A 20,956-nucleotide genomic window follows, 5' to 3' on the forward strand; every position below is an offset into this window, starting at 1 on the left:
ACGTGAGGCTAAGGTTAGAGATGGAGGTAGGTTGAGTTAGACTTTTTCGGGAAAGTCTGCCTTTTTTTTTAGCTACTTTCATGGAATACCCCCTGGACTGTTTCAGAATGCAGAATTTCTTGCTTAGCCGGATAACTTGTCGGATTTAAGGTAGTCTGGACTAAATCTAAGTGAACGATGATGAAGGTCATTTAAACTGGGGTACCCTTAAATGCGACTTTTAAACTTAAAAGTTTTATCCAGCTAAGTAACAAATTATTTTTTTTTTTGCTTTTTGAAACAGGTCTCCGGTATTGCTTAACAGCTTTCCGACCTGCTAGAAAGTATTAGATATACTAATAAATAATAAATAAATATATAATAATATTTTAAATAATAATAATAATAAAATAATAGATAAATACTCGGGTGTGACGTCACCTCGGCTCCGACTTCCGGGGTTCTGCCCATTCCCATCATTGCTACTTCCGCTTCCGGGTCGCGCCCCCTCTAATCCTACCGGCTTCGTAAGCGTTTAGTTTGTAACCTGTTATTAGTCGGTCTACGTTTGTGACCGGATAGTGCAGTTATGGATGTGGGCAGCACAAGACGTGAAGCATTTTGATATGTCTCCAAAATACCAGAAGCCAGTCTATTAAGAGGCGACGCACCCGGTCAGCGTTCATCTCGGGGTGTCGTTTCGGTCTTGCCGGTGCACCTAAAATTGCCTCGCCGGCTTCCCCGCGCTTACCGGGTCACGACGAAGGCCGACCAAACCTATCCGGACTTATCAGGTACGGGGTTACTGTGGTAGTCGAAAAGCCGAAGCGGGGGGCGATTCGCTGGTTCGGAGCACCAGGCCGCTTTCAAGTTACTTTCGACTTTGCTTTAGTCACTTTCTGGAAACAGATCGTCCTGTCCAGGTTGGAATTTTTAAAAAGTGTGGATAGAAATGGCTTTCAAGAAGAAAAGGGGTATTCCGGACAGGTAAGCACCGTAGACGAGCAAGTAAAGCAGATTCAACCGTATTTGTAATGCGTTAGGAGGACAACCCGTTTGAACTTATCCCTTATCCAAGCTCTAAAAATCAACAGCATGTCTCAGTCGGCATGAGAGCATCAATCCTCCTTTCGTCTTATTTACTATCCGTGATTTTCCAATGGGTGAATCTGGAGCGTGTGTGTCTGTTTTGAATTGTAGGTGGACTGACTACCAGGCCCTGGGGAAACGGATCCCTGGGACACGATTCATCGCCTTTAAGGTTCCTCTGCAGCAGGTGATTCGGCAAGAAAGACAGAAATAAATAAAAACCAAGCAAATGCTTTTCGGATAATTCAGTTTTAATTTTATGAATAGTCCACAAAGACTGTACTTTAGACTGTTTTTATGGGGGAAGAACAACTTACAGATGAGTGAAATTACCATGTATTTTCAGTGAACTTTTTTGTTTTCAATATCCTATACATATGAATCGCAAATAAAATGTGTGATGGGGGCCATAATTACACAACCCATGTGAGAATATACATATTACTGTAATGTATTTCTATGTGGATGGAGACTAGGCTTGGGTGCTAATGTAACAGCAAGATAACAGAATACGGTTGCTTTTGAACATTCAGTCAAAGTACTGTGGTATAATACTGGCATAATATATGGACAATATGACAAATTACATATCACCCAAGCCTAGTGGAGAGGATATTTTTTTTGCATAGGATTCTCCAGTATGACAGGTATGAGACCAGTTAGGTGGCATAGTGCTAAACACTGTTCCCTCCTACCTCTGGGGCTCATGTTCAAATCTCCCCTGTGGCATGTGGAGTTTGTATCTCATACCAAGTACCAAAACGTCAGTGCGTGGTGTAGTGGAAAAGCCAGTGAGCCTCAATTCTTCCCTGAAAATCAATGAGAAAACTGAAAGACACAGATATTTGTTAATAATGACAGATGATAGTTGGCTTTGGAAAGATGATGTGAGTACTGGGTGCTAATTTCGACAGTTAACCCCTTATAACTGCTGGTGTACACTATATCTGTGTTTAATTGCTTGCATTAATCTAGCATGTTGATTCTTCCTGCTAGTCCCTAATAAGACTCCTGCCTGCCTTTGAGGCCTTTGGGCCTTCAGAACTGCTGCATCTGCTGGAAGAAGACAAACAGGAACTGGGCCTCATCATTGACCTTACATTCACCACACGATACTACAAGCCTCAGGTACAGGCAGCATGATTTAGAGAATAAGATGCGTTACTCTGTACATAATTACTCTGCCTTTGTACGGAACCTACACAGAATTAATCCTGTGTTACACAGCAGGGTCAGTCTGGTTAGGTTTGCGGTGAGCTGAAGCTTGTCCTGGGAAGCAGAGGATATAATGTATGATACGCCTTGGATGTTGGGCCAATATTGTTAGACAGTTCGTTGCCACTTCATTAGAGGCAGTTTAGTCACCTTGGAGGAATATGAAGTCCTGAACTAATCAGGGAAAAGGGGAACTCCACCCACTGGATTTAGACCTAAAAATGTTAAGCTGTGAATTGTATACTTCCAGTTATTTTCACCTAGTGAGGTCAGATTTCTTGCTTACTTTAGAGTCTGTCATGTCCTATAAACATTTAAACTTTTTACTCTAATATCCATTTCATAAAGTCCAGTTTAGTTTTACTGTTCAATGTTTTCTTTGTTTATTATTACTTTTTATTTTAAGAGTGTATTTGTGTAGTTTGGATAATTTATGAGATTAGATTATTTTTATTTTTTAGGATTTGTCTTTTATTGGGAAGTTGTGGAGCTATGTCTGATTTTTAGAGAGTGCTACATTGATATTATGTGCTACTGTCCTCAAAATGGATATGCCCTCTGTATTATTGGTCATCAAGCGGCAATATACTGGATTATGCTTCCTCAAATGATTTCTATCACCACAACTGGAAAATATTTTATATTTGTTTTGTAAGCAGTATGTCTAGGTTTCATTTAGTTTTATTTTTTCTTGTTTCACTTTCTGAAAATGTTTTCTTATAGTTTTTCATTAACCCTGGTACCTGTCTTCTATACCATGAAGGACCTCCCCCCAAGTGTGCAGTACCTGAAGATCTACACCGCCGGACATGAGGTACCAAGCGACTCAGTCATCCTGAACTTCAAACGAGCAGTGCGAGCCTTTCTTCGGGAGAATGATGGCAATGGTAGGCAGGCACCTTTAGCTGATGTGATTTTCATGGTACTTCCGGTGCTTTGGTGTTAACAACTTTACCTTTTGTGCCCCTCGTCCTCCAGAGAAGTTGATCGGAGTTCACTGTACCCATGGACTGAACCGAACGGGTTACCTGGTCTGCAGGTATCTACACTTTTCTCAGCTCCAGTTACATCTATCTAAACCAGGCGTCTCCAACTCCGGTCCTGGAGAGCTACTATCCCAGTATGTTTTCTATCCGACTTGGCTTCTGATGAGCCACACCTGTTCCTGGTATTTACCTGAGAATGAGAACAGGTGTGGCTTATCAGAAGCCGGGTATGATAGAAAACCTACTGGATAGTAGCTCTCCAGGACCGGAGTTGGAGACCCCTGGTCTGAATTGAACCCTGATTCCAGATCTCTCTAACACTTAAGGCACTAGTTTGTTGTTAAATCAAATTCACAAAATACTGATTTACAAACATTATCGTAATTTTTTTAAACCTGAAATGAAGACCCAACATTAGGTAAATTAGTTATTAAAGAACCTGTTGGGTCACTTTTGGAGTAGTATAAAATCAGGTTTTTTAACTGATTTTAAACCAAGCACTGTCCTATAATCTAGTCTGAGAGTCTGTTTAGTGAGTTTATGGTCAGGCGGTATGTTTTACAGCTGTTAGAGTAGAGATGCATTTCACTTAAGATCCTGTTATCTTAAGTGAAACAGTACTTCTGTAGCAGTGGGTACTGACTGCTGTCATTGCCGTACATATGGGGGGAAATGGGGGGGGGGGTTCTGTAACATCGCAATTTTTCAAGGTAGTGAGTTATATACCGCCATGTAAATATCAGTTTAAACATAGGTTATTGTAATTGTTGGTGGCATAATCGTTACTTCTAATATTTGCCCAGTTGTACATGGTACGGTTTTGTTAAGGCTGGTATGGTGCTAAAATAAACGAATAAGCATGTTATTGGATTATTTAAAGTAAACAAACACCTTATGAACGGGGGAGGTAACACTAACATTTAATTTAGATTCATTCACCCCCTTCCCAATAAGTAGTCCGTTGTATTTAAATTATTAAATTGTCTCAACCGTCCCCTACGGCATTGTCATGATAGGACTACCACAGCCTGAGTTCATGGTTCTGTGCAAATTCAGTACAGCAGCTAAACAATTTGTTTTGAAATTGTTTATTATTAAAACTGCAAACCCCATTAGGAACAGTTGCCTGTTAAGAGAGCTGTCATCTTTTATTAAAATGACCACTCGCCACAATACGTATTGTTACAGTCCTTTTAATCGGGGTCGTCTAATATTTGGGCCAACATAGTAAAATAAATTCCAAAGACTGCATCATAACAATCATAATGAACTAAACCCTGTGTTCTCTATTACTATTTAATATTGCTTATTAAATGTTTTGTTTGAGAGGATAATGGTGATTTTGGTTTTTCAGTGGTTTGTATGGTCTCTAGGAGTTTGAAAATTTGGTCCAGTATATTCCCTGTTTGACTGTGATCAAAAATACTGTAGGTACCTCATTGACGTTGATGGGATGGACCCGGGCAAAGCTATAGAATGTAAGTGTTTAGCTTTTTAAGATTAAAAACGGCGTTCCTGGACTCCACTCTGCTTCTTGACTGAGAGTCGCCTTGTTTTGTGTTTTCTCCAGTGTTCAATAGGTGCAGGGGCCACTCCATAGAGCGGGAGAATTACCTCCAGGACCTGCGTTGTGGGCCGAAAAGAAGGTAAGTGCGGCCGTCCAGGCAGAATTACACCATCCTGTCCAGCAGCTGAGTGGCGCCGCCCAGTTGTGTGAGATGAGACTGCTGTCGAGTAAATGTCTTATGGGGATGGCGACCTATGATGCTTAAAAGTATGGCCCTGAATCTTAAGGTTGCAGGTCAGTATTACATGTCTTGCAGTTAGGATGTGGTACATTTGGTTATGCCTCTTAGTGCTGTTCATTTTTGTCAAATGAATGGATCTTCCTTTGCTTTGGTACATGTTCCGGAACTTGGAGCACTGTGTAATATACGCACAAGGAGGGATCACATGGGAATCCACTTTCCTTCCTCTTCTCTAGTAACCAGGGTATGGAAGACCCGGAGCAGGAGCCTGTCCAGGGAAAAGCAAACCTATGGAGAGCACGTTCACCCCAAACCTGCCCCCCAAGGTACAACGGATCCCCACCATGGCTGCTACACAATATGGCCTCTTGTCCACCATAATTTGCAATCTGTACCGTAATGTTCCATGTCTTCTAAGCTGTAGTCCTGTGTAATGTCCTGTGACCTTGCATTGCACAATTTTGAATATACAGTAGTATTGCTTTGGGACCTGACCCCTTGTCCCCCTCCATTTTATTTTAATCATCTTTTTCCTCTTTGCTAACTAGGCCCCCCCACCAGACTCCTAGGCTGTGGGCCCCCAGCAGTCCCCTTTTGCCCGTTCTGCCGCCAGGTCCACTATTCCCGATGCCAACTACAGAACTCCTCCGCTTCGAGCCACATTGGAGGAGAGGGCCACCGTTACAGCCATATAGCCCATTTCCGTACCCAGTGCTGCCCCGCTATTCGTGGTCGGGACCTAGCGGACCTTTTCCACCTGTTCCTTTGGATGAGCCGCAGAGACATCGTACAACTGGCCGCGCGAAGCACCGGCAGAGGAAACGGCATTGATGGGGAGACTGTGGTACCACTGACCAGGACCACTGACAGATCCTTGTGCTGTGCCTCTTCTCAATGAGTAGTTTGATTGTGGAGCTTCACTCAAAAGGTCTGGAGATTTTGTATTGTTCCTGAAGACCAGAGTGGAGTGGTTCTTTGAAAGGGTATCCAACTTCCTTTGGTCTATTTTTAGACCATTAATTGCTTAATATATTTAATTTTACTGCATGTAAAACTGCTTATCAAATGGATTTGGATTATTTGCAGTGCCAAGTATTTGGAGAATACCTGCTTTTTACAAAAATGTTGGAATTAGGATTTTTGGTCTTAATGGAATGTTTGCAAAGTGCTTAATTTTAAATTGTAAATGATCATATCAATATACGATTCTTTTTAATGGACTTAAGCTGTTTATCTGGAACATGTAAAAAATAGTTTAATCTGGTAATATGCGAATGCCGTACAGGTCTTTGGACACATCTCCTCTTCAGTTATCCAGTGTGTGCAGGTATAACTAAGGTTTTACTTTTTACATGGTTGACTACTCTGAACAAGTAAGGCTTCTGCTCTTTCGTTAAGTGTAGTCTGTGACTATGGGATACTAACAAATAAAACCCACTCTTCAGTAATGTGATCTGCATTGCCTTTGATTTTATGCCATGCCTAGAGGATAACGTGTGGGATGGTTAGGCAGGTTTAAAGAGAACAGCCAGCACTCTAACACGATATCCAAAGGAGTAGCTCACTGGCTTGTTCTTATACCTGTGAGTTCACGCATAATTATATGTGGTTATATGAATTGGAAAAGCAGGCTGCTGTACTCACAGTAAAAATAAAGTCCTGCCAGCACTACAACCAGTCCTTAAGATCTAGCTCAAAGTTCAGTTCATACAGATTAGAATTAGCTAAAATTCACTGTCCCAAAAACGATCTTCATATTTTCAGATTATTACTTTTTTTTTTTTTTTTGATGAGTTGCTCTGATCTATTCTTATTCAGTAGAACCTTCTTCTACACATGCATTCCCAGCCCCCAGTCACTGCCACTTCCCAAGGTAAATGGATGCTATACAATCACAGAGATTTTGAGTGCTTAGTTTGTAAACTGTGAGGTGTGGGACTTATGAAGAGTAGCAAGACCTCCTGCGGCCACCGCATGAGGAGTGAGAGCTGGCTGACTTCGGCTCATACACACATCGGTCTAACCCAGTGGTTCCCAACCTTTTTTGGCCTGTGACCCCATTTTGACATCACAAATTTCTTGCCACCCCACCATAGACATTTATTTTTCTAGAATTAGTTTTTGATCATGTTTGTTATATGTCGCAAATACAGAGTAGCCAGATTAGTGCACAAAATCACATTTTATTTTCTCTGATCACATGTACAGTTAGGCGAGCTTGTCTTTACAAGGCTGAAGGTGATCGCAATCATTTTATTTGAACTCATATTTATTGATATTTATGAACGTGAAAGAATACAGTTGTTTACGATTGTATGTGGTGTTTTAATCATGTTTAAAAGAATAATTAGCTAAAAAATATTTATCAGTACTTTTTAATCAATTACTAGAAATTTCAGGGGACCCCATTTGAATTCCAGGCGAACCCACGTGAGGTCACGACCCTAAGGTTGAAAAACATTGGTCTAACCTCTAGACCTGTCAAAAAATGAGGAACTGCGGAGCCCCGTCATAAACATACACACGTTTTTTAGTCATGGTCACGTTTTATTAATTCGAATACTCCTGTATTAAAACGTAGGACGTTTTCCTACATAGACTATTTCCTAATTCATCAATTTCATATAGGCCAATTGAAATCAGCATCTGCTGGTATAGAGAAAGACCGTTTCATTTTAAGGTTGGAATAGCGTGGCCATCACCGGATCGCCCAGTATTAAAAAATAAAATGCCGTGTCTTGTTTTGAACTAATGCGGGACGCGATTTGCCCCCCGCCCCCCCATTTTTATTCTGCCCCCTAGTCGGCGTATTTTACCGCCGTGAGGGATGTTTAGTATTTCTTCAGACTGGAAGTGGCAACCCTAGGTTGGAATGACCTACAAACACATTATTACATTCTTAAAATTCTTATTAATCTTTTATTATTGAGAGATATATACAGATCCAGGATTTTTGTAGAATATCGAGACCCTGCAGGGCACTTTAATTACCGAATTTGATTGGATTGATGTTGCACCCCTTCAAGTAACAGGGGTCTAGTGGTATTTCATTATCTAAGGCTACGGAAGTTACCATTAACCAAATAACACCAATTTAATGTTTACTTTAGATTTAACAAGCATGAGCGAAACACATTTGCTGTTGGGACTATCTGTGTCACTATAATCACCAGAAACCCTCGGATATAATAAAGGCACCTCGGATCACGCGCTTATTTCATGTTATGCGTAGTTCCTAATATTATGATTATAAAATAATTTATAATGCGTTGCTGCAGAGTCTAATTTGATGTTGCCTTGGAGTAGCCTATAGTGTTTATTACTGGTAATTAGTAACTGCAGGCATTCATTACAGAAACCCAAACAATGAATAGCTTACTAAAGAAAGGTCTTGGGAATAACCCTAATATCCAGATAAGGATCGAGACTAATATTTTCCTTCAGTTTAAGAGAATAATATAAAAAGTAACATTGCGCGGCTTCTTATTTCACAATGACCATTGACCTTTAAACCCCCGGCTGGTTACGTAAACGTGTCATATCGGAGGACAAGCTGAAAACCCGTGATGGTGTCTCAGCAGGGCGAAAGCTGCGGGGACCATCATCATCATCGGCGGCCCCTGCAGAGCATTACAGCGCATCTCCGGCTTGGTCTGCAGGCACGTCGGGCGGAGCCGAGCCGAGTCGATCCAGCTGTACCGGCACTTCGCGTCTTTCCAGCCGGTCGGATCTGTTGTGACGGCAGCCGACATCCAGCGTTAAGATTGGAGAGGAGGTTTGACATGCCTGTTATTATAGTGATAGAAATACTACTAGCTTACTAATAGCTGGCTGCTAGATAATGACAAATGGGGTGATATAGGTATGTAGTATTTCGCAGTATCCGAGCTGTTCCGTTAGGGAATTTATAATGTGAAATGACTTAATTATCACTCTCTGTGTGTGTATATACGTCGCGTATTGATACTAAGTTAAGCGATGAATTACTAAATTGCTGTGTTTACGATTAATTCCCTGCTTCCCGTAATTTCATCTGTAATTTATTTAAATTCAAATGGAAAAAAAACAAACAAACAAAACACACACACACGGCTCAATTTAAATTATAACCAATATCCCCATTTAAGAAGATGTCACATTTGTAATAGGTTGTGAACAAGTACGTCTGGGTGTGTGTAAAAGTAATTCGAGGTAGGCCTATAATTTACATTTTCCGTCATGTTTTCTCTTATTTAGTGTGTTCACGGTTCCTTTGGTCCGCGGTCTTAGGGGTGAGGAAAGCGCCAAGCCTCAGCGGATCTCTCCTTCATCCGGACCGGCTGATGTCTCAGGGGCGGCCGGCCGGTGCGGGGCTGCCGCTGTCTCTTCCTGGAGCGGCCATGCGGGATCCAGCCCTGCTCAGCGCCCAGGCGAGTGTACAAGCTGTTCGATCGGCCGGTAACCCGACACTCACTGCCCGTCTCTTCTTTCAGGGGCCGCATAGCCATGTCCAAAATTACACCTGTCACATCAGGCGATTAAAACATCACTGAAATCATGAGTTGTGTAGTAGCGACGTACCACATTTCCAACCTTAATATCTATATATTTTCAAATAACTGATAATTGCATGTATTTTATGTACTTTTTAAAATCTGATATACTTGAAAATAATTGTGTGCTTCCATATAATATTTGGTGACTTGTATAACAGTCATGTGGCAGTTAGTTTATTGCACATGGTGCTTTTAACCTTTACCTTGTTTGTCATAGCTTGTTGTTGTTGTGTCATAGCTTCGATATGTATCTGTTGAGTAAGAGCGTTGCTGGATGGGTGTGTGCCGTCTGCCTGCCAAGGAATAACATTAACATGGAGTAACAGTGGGTCGTGTCTCCCACCCTGTGGAATGCCCCCCCCCCCCCCCTGCCCTTGTCTTCTGTTGGCACTGACCACTCTGTGACTTAAAATAATGCATTCACACCCCAAACCTTTGTTCAAGATCATTTATCAGTGGGATGTCTATGTAAACCTTGTTTTAATTTCTCTGTGCTCATATCTTTTGATTGTGTCATGCTTGAACTGTTTGCTGTAACAGTTAAACATTTACTTTTAATTGAAGTTTTACAGGTTTGTGTGTGTGTGTGTGTGTGTGTTGATCCACATAAGCTTTGTACATTACCCTGATGAGGACGTACTTTACTTTTGAAAGCAAAAAGGAATAACGCACAACTTTTTGAAGAATTCATCGAGCTCTTGGGCTCGGGATGGTAGCATCATCACTATGTGTCAGCAGATCGCTCTGATGCAATAGTCACATTGCGGTGGGTGAAATCGGACATTGATATATTTTGTGGGGCGTCTTAACCAAATGTCTGCTGTTTGTTGCCTCAGGAGGACTAAGTACTGCTGCATTGTTTTAAATTTTTAGGTTGCCAGCACTGAAATGTTGGTTATGCATTGCCTGCTGATGGAAGTATAGTTCTATAATGGGTCGGAGTCAGGTTGTATCACGCCATCTCTCTTATCGGTCTGCAGAGCTGTGGGGATTGCTAACCTTCAGGCAGTTTTTGCTGAGGTGTTCTGCAGCGCTGAATAAATGAATCGGTCTGGCCTTTCAAGCAACATGCCTCCACTTCTCTGATGTCAGGTTAAACTCCAGACATACATGCAGTGCAGCAGCAGAATACGCTGATCTGCTACGATGTTGTTATGAAAGCTATTTTCTCTGGTGGCTTATGGTTCCCTCTGTAGTAGAGCGTGAGTCTTTCTAACGTAAGGCACGCAGTGGGAACATGATCAGCCTGCACTCCTACACGAGTCCTTTTCTGTTAAATGTCTTGTGAATATTTCAGGATTTAGTCGCATGCATTTCAGAAGGGTTCATTCGGGATCGGGTTCACCCTGCCAAAGGGAGTCCTACTGCGTGGCTCCTAATTGCGTCATGTGTGTCCCTGTAATTATTGAAGTGTTCCCGTCCGAGGAACACCTTCTGCCTAAACAAGAAACTCTGGGATAACTTTCAGCTGGACAGCCAATCATTCTCGGCCTGGTGAAAGCCATCTGATTGGTGCATATTTCTGGTGTACTTGCAAGCACCATAGTCAGCTGAAAATAAAAATTTACTTCTGTATGTAATATATGTATAACCGAGTGTGCATTAACCTTCTTGTTTCTCCTAACTGCAGGCAGATGGCGCTGTGTATGAGGCAGCGTGGTCATTGTCAGATGCCTTTGAGTTGGTGGACATGGACGATGTCTTGCCTCCCTATGAACCGGTGCAGCCCCACTGGTTCTACTATCAACAGGAAGAGGACAAGGACATCTGGCTGCCGTTCAGCAAGGTGGACTCGCGGAATTTGGAGCAGGCCTTAAAGTGTGGTGTGTAGCTTTTTGAAGAATCAGAGGATAATATATTGACCTACTCAAAATTTAAGCCAACATAGAAACACCAAGTTTGAGTTCCTTTTCAATCAAATATAAACCAAAATAAGCTTGTGACTTGGATATCGTATGACTCTTGCTGCAACATTTCCATTGCTTCTGTCAAATATGGAATGCTACGCTAACATAAGGCTAGAGAGAGAGAAGATGCGTGACAGTGACTGTGCTAAGTGTGGTCATACGCCACGTTGCCCATTACTATTTTTCTGACTTTGGTTGAACCGCAGGTGATCATCCTACAGGGTTTTACTGGGATGGAGTGCGTGGAAGGTCCTGCTGGGGCAGGGATTTCTAAGTTCAGTTCACGGAGGGGTACAGTTCCTCTCCTGCTGTTCTTATTGACTAGTCAGTTAGTCGATTGTCAGTTTAATGTTTCTGATAATGAGTTTAGTGTTTAACATAAATATGTGGGGTAGATACAGTGACCTCTCCGAAGGGCCATGCAACTGTTTGTTGGGGTTGGAGGTCAGATTCCTGCCCCTGACTCTGTGTATGTCTGCATGCGCTCTCTGAGTTTGTCCTGCAGGTACTCCTGGTTTTTCCATATGTGGTGAATTGGTGGATCTAAATCGCCCATCCTGTTCCCTGTGATATACTGGTATCCTATCCATGGTGTCCCCCTGCCCTGTGCTTCCTGGAATATGCCCTAAGCTCACCATTACCTCATAACAGTGGTTCACAAAATTTATACCTTATACTGCATAATATCTCATAAAATATTAGGCTCTCCTCTTATTATCATTATGACCAATGTCATAAAAGGAGATACATTTGTGTTCCACTAGAGGGAGCTGATGCACCATTAGTGGTTTGAGACCATTGTCATATACTGAATAAGTGGTTGATGGATGGATGGATGAGTGTTTTGGGGGAAATCATTGGTATGAATACCACAGATGTATAACTGTTAAATGGACCTACTGGGCCCAGGAGAAATAATTAAATTGAAATTCAGCACAGACTCTATCTGAGTTTTTAAACCCCATGTTGAATAGACACATGGTGTGTGTGGTCTGTCATTATACAGGCAAAGTTAATATGTGATTCTTCCCTTGTCAGGTGATAAGCAGGAAGAGGGTGTGCTGGTGGCCACAGATGGGGGGCGCTGCGACGTGGATCTTGGCGGGAGGCGGCGCCACACCGTGTTCTGGGACGAGACACCCTCTGAAGTGCGCCGTTGTACCTGGTTCTACCGAGGGTCGAAGGACGGCCGCTACCTGCCCTACCCCGAGGAAGTCAGCGAGAGCCTGGAGGCGAGAGCTTTCCCCCTTACAGCCGCTCAGCCGACGCTCGTTTACTTACCTACAAGCGTCACCGGTCATGCATGCTGTAAATATAGGCTGCTTTCCATAAGTAGGCTGATTGACCTAGAATTCATGGAAAAATACTACGAGACTCATAAAGTGTGCACTCGCTTCCTCAGGAGGCCTACATGATCGCATACACACTGGGCGAGTGGAAGAGAACGCTGAAGTTATCCACCGAAGAAGTGGTCGTCTTCCACAGCCCACAGGTAACTCCAGGATCACTGTCTACCATCATCCTTCTCAGCTGACCGTAACGGCGTTGATTGTGTTATGCCTTGTGAAAGGTTGTGGTGTAAAATGCTTAGATATTTCTCAAAAGCCAGGGTTTGGCTATTGCCAAAGGTTAATTGAGTATTTGAAATAAATTTCTCTTCGTTCAAACCCTCATTCTCTACTCACTCATTTTCTACATTTGGTTGGCGATTCGTTCGTGAAAGTTCATAGAAACGTCTGGCTGTAGTGTATCTTCCCACAACACGCCTGGGTCCAGTGGCGCCGTCTATGTGAGGTTGATGCGTCTTCCTCTCTCGTTCAGCTAATAACGCAGCACCGACCCGTGGCCGGTCATGCTGGGGACTGGCCCCCTCCCCTGCCGGAGCACACAGCAAAGTCCAGCGCCATCAAGAGGGGGGTGGACAGCATTGCAGTTGACATCCCAGAAGGTAAAAACCGAGTTTGCATGGGTTGTGTGCCAGGCTGGGGTCACTGGAGGCCAGTATTTTTCTTATTTAGTGCCTCCCTCCATCTTGGCAGGCCTGGAGCCTTGAGCCCAGCCCCAGCAGCACAGGGCACAGGGCACAGGGCACAGGGCTAAGTTACAGCCTGGATGAGTTTCCCCAACAAACCCACACAGCCATGCAAGGCAGGCAGCTTAGAGGTGCCATTTAACCTGTATATCTTTGGAATGAGGAAGGAAACTAGAAATTAGCCAGAGGAAACCTGTGCAGGATATTTAGAACGTGCAAAGTCCGCACAGGCGGACGGAGCAGAGGTGGGATTCAAACCCCCAGCCCTGCAGGTATTAGGGAGCCTTGCATTATGTGTGACCTTCTGCCGCTCCAACTAATATTTTAGTATTTGATTCAGGAGAGTCCGTGATGGTGGACCATCTGGTGTTCATGGTGCACGGCATCGGGCCAGCCTGTGACTTGCGCTTCCGCAGCCTTGTGCAGTGTGGTGAGTGATCCCGACCTTTCACTGCTCACCTTCAACTTAACTTTACTAAACTATTTACTACACTTAACTTTGTAACACTATTGTATAAAAGCACCTAACTTGAATTGCTGCAGATATTAGGTCTGACCTACTCGCCACCCCAACCTTTACCAGGAGAAGGAAAATTTAATGTTGCTGTTATAACGACTGGAATTTTCTGGAGGTTTGTTTGGGGTCGGATGACTGAGCCTCTGCCTCCCCGCAGTGAATGATTTCCGGGGAACCTCCCTTCGGCTGCTGGGCAGCCACTTCAGGCAGTCGCTGTCCAGGGGGGCTGTGGGCCGTGTGGAGTTCCTCCCGGTTAACTGGCATGGCGCCCTGCATGGAGATGCCACTGGGGTGGATGAGTAAGGGCCACACTCTCTTTGGAGGAGGATGGAAGTGTGTGTCAGGCTGATGCGCCTGAAGCAGAGGTGAAATGTGTCAGGAATGAAATTCAAGGAGCTCAGTGTTGGAAATGGCTTTGGATCAGGAACTGAACACAACGTGGCTGTTTATTGGTTAATGTTAGCTATCCCATGAGTCCCTGCTTTGCAGCTTAACCTAGAGCAGCCCAGTGATTTAAAGGGCTAAAAGTCTGATTTTATGCCCCCTCCCCCTCCATCAGGGACATCCAGCGAATCACATTGCCAAGCATCAGCCGCCTGAGGAACTTCACAAACGAGACTCTCCTGGACATCTTCTTCTACAACAGCCCCACCTACTGCCAGACTATCGTGGACACAGTGGCCACTGAGCTCAACCGCCTGTACCACCTCTTCCAGCAGCGGCACCCAGACTTTGCTGGCCATGTGTCGGTGTTGGGGCACAGCCTTGGTGAGCGCCCCCTACCATAAAGCCGTGATACTGCAGCCGTGTAAATGGTGGATTAAGACCTAAAATTCCACACTCGTATTTTCAAAATAAAAGAATGGCCATTTTGACAAATACTGTAAGGACAAAAGTATTGGGACACACGTATTAATCATCGAATTTAGGTGTTTCGATCAGGCTCATTGCTACTGGTGTATAAAATCTAGCCATGCAGTCAGGCGTACAAACATCTGTGAAGGAATGACCTGTTCTGAAGAGCTCAGTGAATTCAAGTGTGGTACTGTGATAGGATGCCATCTTTGCAATGCGTCAGTTTGTGAAATTTCTTCCCTGCTAGATATTCCACAGTCAACCGTAAGTGGTTTTGCTGCAAAGCGCAAGCAGAAAATAACTGAGTGGGGTGGCTGAGTGCTGAGGTGTTTGGTGTGTAAAAGTTGCCGACACGCTGACTCCGTAACTGCAGAGCTCCAGTCTTCCTCTGGCATTAACCCCAACACAAACACTGTGTGCGGGGAGCATCATGGGAATTCCGTGAAGCTGCATGCAAGCCTCACATCACCAAGCAAGATGCCAATTGTCGGATGCAGTGGTGTAAAGCACACTGCCACTGGACTCTAGAGCAGTGGAGACGTGTTCTCTGGAGTGACGAATCACACTTCTCTGTCTGGCAGTCCGATGGATGAGTCTAATTTTGGCGGTTGCCAGGAGAACGTTACTTTCTTGACTGCATTGTGCCAAGTGTAAAGTTTGCTGGAGGGGGGATTATGGTGTGGGTTTGTTTTTCAGGGGTTGGGCTTGACCCCTTAGATCCAGTGAAAGGAACTCATAATGCTGCAGCATTCGAAGCCATTTTGGACAATTTCATTCTCCCAACTTTGTGGGAACAGTTTGGGGATGGCCCCTTCCTGTTCCAACATGACTGCGCACCAGTGCACAAACCAAGGTCCATAAGGACATGGATGAGCGAGTCTGGTGTGGAGGAACTTGACTGGCCTGCACAGAGCCCTGACCTCAACCTGATAGAACACCTTTGGGATGAATTAGAGTGGAGATTGTGAGCCAGGCCTTCTTGTCCAACATTAGTGCCTGACCCCAAAAATGCTCTTCTGGATGACTGGTCAAGGATTCCCACAGATACACTCCATAATGTTCTGGAAAGCCTTCCCAGAAGAGTGGCAACTGTTATTTCTGCAAAGGGGGGACCAACTCCATATTGATGCCTGTGAATTTAGAATGGAGTGTCATAAAAGTTGCTGTGGGTGTAATGGCCAAGTGCCCCAATACTTTTGTCCATATAGTGTATATTTTAATAGCTGCAGGACTTTTAATGTGAATGTGCACTGGATGTGTTTAGGTTCCCTGATACTGTTTGACATCCTGACCAATCAGCAACCAAATCCTTGGAGCTCTTCTGGTTCACAGGTTGGTCTTCCATTACCTTTTTCTTTTGCCTATGAATTGGTTGACTGCAGGGTCCCACTCTGCCAGAGAAGTAACTCTTATGAATTGTGTGCGCCTTTAAAAAAATAGAAATCTCAATTTAAAATATTTCTAGACTAAAGTTTTCAGATTATTTTTTTCTGATTGTAATGGACAAAAAACAATTGCAATGTTTACGTAAAAGTATTAGCCACATAACATGTAGTTTAAGTTGTAAGAACTGAGTGTTATAAGATCATGATCGTGAAAGCTAAAGCAACGGAAACGTAACCGGGATGTATGTGTTATGCCGCCCTCTAGTGTTAGGATAGTAGAACCATATCAGCTTTGTTCTACTGAATGTATCTGGAAAATTTACTTTGGATAGGAAATAAACGAGTCAGAATGTTAATGACGCAGTGTTTGTTTCTGGCCCCTGAATTATGCTGCCTAGTGGTCAATTCTAGTCCTTTTCTTTGCGGACTGCATTCCTGTGTCTCTTTCTGCTCCAGACAGAAAGCAACAATGATTCTGACCTTCCAGACACCAAAAGTCTGGAGGAGCTGCTGAAGAATTCTGGATTAGAGGAGTATGCCAGCCTCTTTCAGAGGCATCAAATGGACCTCGAGTCACTGGTGGGTGTAGCCATATGTGTCATGTGACTGTGCGCTCGTGAAGGATGTGTCGCTGCCTATTGGTTCAAACGCTTTTGTCGCTGAGGTAGGCCCTGTGTTCCGAGAGCGACCTGCAGGCCCTGGGAGTCCCTCTCGGACCATGCAAGAAGATCCTGAACGCAATCAAAAAGAAGACCATAGCAGAGGTCAGACACAAAGCATTTCCACTCCCCCATATGCCGCCCACACGCGGCTGCCTCCCGCAAATATTACACGGCTGAGCTAAATGGATTGCAGGGACTCTCTTGGCACCCGGGGTGAAAAATGGGGCTTCATTGTGCATTGTCCTGCCTCCCCAGATGAGGCCATAGGAAGCCTTCTGAAAGGCCCATTGTTTGGGCCACTGTTTGTAGCTCCTCCGCGTTCTGGCTCCCCACCCCTCCGCAGATGCTCAGGGCCGGGGCCCAGCTGCAGGACCGCGGAGTAACAGAAGCAGTGGCCTCCCGCAGTGGCACCGCAGGAGCCTCTGTGCACGCAACCATCCCTCAGGTCCTCTCCACCACCAACCCTGTGAACTACAAGTACCTGAACGTTGGGATTGGGCAGGTGAAGAGTTGTATGCATGTGTATCAATGTCAGTGCTCGTTTTCCTTTAAGTTGCTAAGATCAGGACTTGAACCAATAACCATCTAGTTATGAGTCCCAGTGCTTATAGGTGTGTATAACAGAGCTCCTCCTACAGGTGCTGGTGTGCTACCCCAGGCTGAACTTTGAGCCAGAGAACTTCTTTGCATTGGGCTCTCCCATTGGGATGTTTCTCACAGTGAGGGGACTCAAGCACATCGACCCCAGCTATAAATTCCCCACTTGTGGAAGCTTCTACAACATCTACCACCCAGTATGCCTCTTCGTCCATGGTGGCTGCTTAGCTGGCCTATCAGGACACTTGTGTACAGTAGTTTATTTGCAGTGTTCCAGCTATAAGGTTTCTGCTGTGTGCTGCCAGTTTGTTTTGTTTCAGGACCCTCATCAGGTAGCAATGAACTTATTTCTATGAAAAAGTTTTTAAAACAAGCCACTGCTATATAAATAATGAAGTTTCTATATTTTGGAGGGAAAAAGTGATCATCTTTGTATGACCCATTGCTGGATAAGTAGTTTGGATGGATGGATGGATGGATGGCGATCCATGATGTAATCCCTTAATAGATGGGCTGTAAACTATATGCAGAGGTCAGCAGTCCTAGTGTACAGTTTTGTATCCATTAATTTGAGATCTTGTTCCACCCTCCCCGGTGCAGTTTGACCCCGTGGCATACAGGATTGAGCCCATGATCTTGGGCCGTGATGTCGAGGTCGAACCGATGCTCATTCCCCATCACAAAGGCAGGAAGAGGATGCATATTGGTGAGCGCGCTCGGAACGACATCACACCGTGCAGGGTGGGGGTGGGGCGGCGGCACAACATGACCTCATACCGGGTTTGCTTCACCAGAGCTGCGGGAGAACCTGACACGGATGAGTTCTGACCTGCTGGGGTCTCTGCGCACTGTCTGGCAGGTCCTCTCAGGGGGACCTGTCCCTGCTCTGCCCCCAGTGGAGGAAATCAGAACTGCAATGCATCACACCCTCGAGAACGCAAATGGTGAGAACTTGGCCTTTTCCAGAATTTTCTAAACATCGCTGGGCTTCCTTGAGAACGGAATCTAACAGACATATTTAGGTGTCTGTGCTAAATATAAGTCGGAGGATTGGTTCCAGTTTCTTTGAAACCACTGCCTTTAAAGCCATATATGGAGACATGGCTGATGAAGTTAATCCTTCTCTGTCGATTACTGAAGGAGATGATGTTTGGAAATACTTCACAAAATTGCCAAAGCAATTGTGAAATGACACTGCCGGAACTGTGGATCACTGAATAACGTTGTATAAAAGAAAAATGAATAAAACTAAATAAAAGCAAACAATATAAACAGAACTTTATATTACTGGATGTGACTTGTACACACTGAAAGAAAAATTGTTCTGACCTGTCCGCTGTCCGTTACGTGGATACCCTTAATTGTCTGGTTTTTCGAATGTTCTGGGTAGCAGTGAAACAAAAGAGGGTGAATAGAAGTCTGGAGGTTTAATTTCTTTATTTCTGTCTGGGTATGAAAACTGCGAAGAAAAAAGTGCAGAAAAAATATGTGCGTTCACAGGTAAGTACTCTGTGCTGTGACATTAATGTTCCAGTGATGGATTGATCACATAAAATACGTAAGTGAATGGGTTTTAAAGGTAAATTGTAGATCAGTTGTGTGTTTTTTTTTGTTTTTGTTTTTTTATGCAGCTTTCATTTGACTGCAGGGACTGTCTGAGGAGTTGTTTGTTTCTGCTTTCTGTGGTCCTGACAGGCTTGCCGTGTCTCATGGTCGCTGTCTCTTGATGAACATTGCGATCTCGGTATTCGCTCTCGCAGATCCATGCTAGTTCCTTCCAGTCTGCAGTCTTCTGAAATGTTTCCAATCCACACGCTCCCCTTCCATTCTCCGAAGCCCCCACCCCCAGCCCGTCATGTACCGCAGGTCACTCCGGAAACGGCCCAAGCGCCGCCGTGTCTGCCGGCTCCTGGGAAAGGGGCTGCGACATCAACGTGGGCATGCTGAATGGCGGGCGGCGCATCGACTATGTGCTTCAGGAGAAACCCATCGAGAGCTTCAACGAGTACCTGTTCGCCCTTCAGAGCCATCTCTGCTACTGGTGAGAATGGGGACCTAAAGTGTTCTGGACACACGACTTTCACAGGCTGCCTTTCCCAAACATTACTACTTCCTCAGCACTGAGTAGGACCTCAGTTTTGTGTGTCTTTTGCTCAGCATAAATCCAGCTGGTATCCATCACAACTGAGACATAGTTAAAGACCAACATAAGCATTTTGTCTCTTTGACCATCAAGGTGGTAACATGGTGCAAGTAGCTCAGTGGGCAGCACTGGAATGTCACATGTCTTATATTGGGATTTGAATCCTTGTGTGTGTGTGTGTGTGTGTGTGTGTCTCGTTCTCATGTCCTCCCTGTGCTTATGTAGGCTTCCTCTGGCTATTCCAGTTTCCTTCTTCAAGTTGTCTTTATGAGCGTTTTGCTTCCTGTGATGGACAAACATCCCATCCAGGGTGTCCTCTGCTGCATCCCCTGTGCTTCTGGAAGAAGCTGCAGCTTCACTGAGACCTTGTCCTGGATCGGAGGTTAAGGAAAGTGAACGGATGGGAGCATTTTCAGCTGAGATGCATTTTCGCTCTTTCGTTGCAGGGAATCGGAAGACACCACTCTGCTTGTGCTCAAGGAGATTTATGCAAAGATGGGGGTCTACTTTGGCCAGACATAACTAGACTGAAACGGGAGGGTGAACGGTTGTCCAGTAGGAGCACTGCGAATGGCATCAGACTCCCTCGCCCCAGAGGATTGTGGGTAAAATGCTCCACAATGCCACCAGTTTTATTAGCCCTGTGGCACCATGGATAATTTTCTAGGAATTTCTGTTTTGGCTTAATTTGTCATGAAATAGCACATTCCGAATTGGGAAAACATTTATCCTCTGGCTTTGCATTTCAGCCCAAAATGGATATTTTCATAGGAATTTTTATGCGTTTTGCACAAATGCATTTTCATAAACTCAAGTTCTTCACATGTTCTTCACATAAAAATGGGCAAAGCTCTAAAATCAACTGTTATTTTTTTCTTTTTTGCTTGTTTGCATACATTTTGTAAAATCACATTTTAAACTATCATTAACTTAATGATTAAACATAAACATATGAAATGGTATGAACATGTACTTCACATTCCTCCGCCTTTGCCTAATAGTAGGAATGTTTTTATAGTAGCAGCACCGGAAGCCAGAAAAGGCTGAGCCCCCACCCCCCGCAGCCATGTAGTGTACAGACCGCGGCCCCCGGGGGCCGGGATTCTCCTGCCTGATGCTTGTCCCCTTTGTTTCCGCCACACAGCCCCTGTTATTCTTTGCTTTCCCAAGCTGTTTAATTGCGGCAGGCCCTGTTTGTAACACACACACACACACCCTGAGCGCATGACCTTTTCTGTTTAATGAAAGCATATAGGAGTGAAGTTACATATGTCTGAAATAGGTTACAGTTCTATCAGGTCTGTAT

The 20,956-nt window shown here is 44.3% G+C and overlaps 2 protein-coding genes and 1 long non-coding RNA gene across 4 annotated transcripts; 2 read left to right on the plus strand and 1 right to left on the minus strand.

Moving 5' to 3' along the window:
- Window positions 1-416: 416 nt before the first annotated feature.
- Window positions 417-6,465, plus strand: dusp11 (dual specificity phosphatase 11 (RNA/RNP complex 1-interacting)). 2 transcript variants are annotated; one of them, XM_023800066.2, is made up of 10 exons: window positions 417-773; window positions 872-966; window positions 1,180-1,255; window positions 2,065-2,196; window positions 3,047-3,170; window positions 3,262-3,322; window positions 4,701-4,747; window positions 4,840-4,915; window positions 5,254-5,343; window positions 5,566-6,465. In XM_023800066.2, exons 2-10 carry the CDS (start codon window positions 932-934, stop codon window positions 5,846-5,848), a joined length of 924 nt encoding a protein of 307 aa, XP_023655834.2. In that variant the 5' UTR covers window positions 417-773; window positions 872-931; the 3' UTR covers window positions 5,849-6,465. The 2 variants fall into 2 exon arrangements, with proteins under 2 accessions (XP_023655834.2, XP_023655833.2); XM_023800065.2 differs by having other exon boundaries at window positions 418-966.
- Window positions 6,466-7,180: 715 nt separating this feature from the next.
- LOC140592076 (uncharacterized) lies at window positions 7,181-9,881 on the minus strand. Its single transcript, XR_011992331.1, has 3 exons — window positions 9,756-9,881; window positions 9,226-9,518; window positions 7,181-8,747 (listed from the first exon to the last, which is right to left on the minus strand). It is a non-coding gene; the product is annotated as an uncharacterized lncRNA (long non-coding RNA).
- Window positions 9,296-20,472, plus strand: LOC111837758 (triacylglycerol hydrolase DDHD2-like). Its single transcript, XM_072714188.1, has 17 exons — window positions 9,296-9,430; window positions 11,187-11,375; window positions 12,498-12,691; window positions 12,862-12,951; window positions 13,281-13,407; window positions 13,832-13,921; window positions 14,166-14,307; window positions 14,568-14,776; window positions 16,128-16,195; window positions 16,705-16,827; window positions 16,917-17,012; window positions 17,254-17,412; window positions 17,549-17,704; window positions 18,108-18,213; window positions 18,302-18,451; window positions 19,344-19,548; window positions 20,097-20,472. The coding sequence occupies exons 1-17, from the start codon at window positions 9,340-9,342 to the stop codon at window positions 20,170-20,172; spliced, it is 2,271 nt and encodes a 756-aa protein (XP_072570289.1). The 5' UTR covers window positions 9,296-9,339; the 3' UTR covers window positions 20,173-20,472.
- Window positions 20,473-20,956: the final 484 nt, after the last annotated feature.

Source organism: Paramormyrops kingsleyae, chromosome 7 (genome assembly GCF_048594095.1).
Source record: "Paramormyrops kingsleyae isolate MSU_618 chromosome 7, PKINGS_0.4, whole genome shotgun sequence".
NCBI classification, from domain to species: Eukaryota; Metazoa; Chordata; class Actinopteri; order Osteoglossiformes; family Mormyridae; genus Paramormyrops; species Paramormyrops kingsleyae.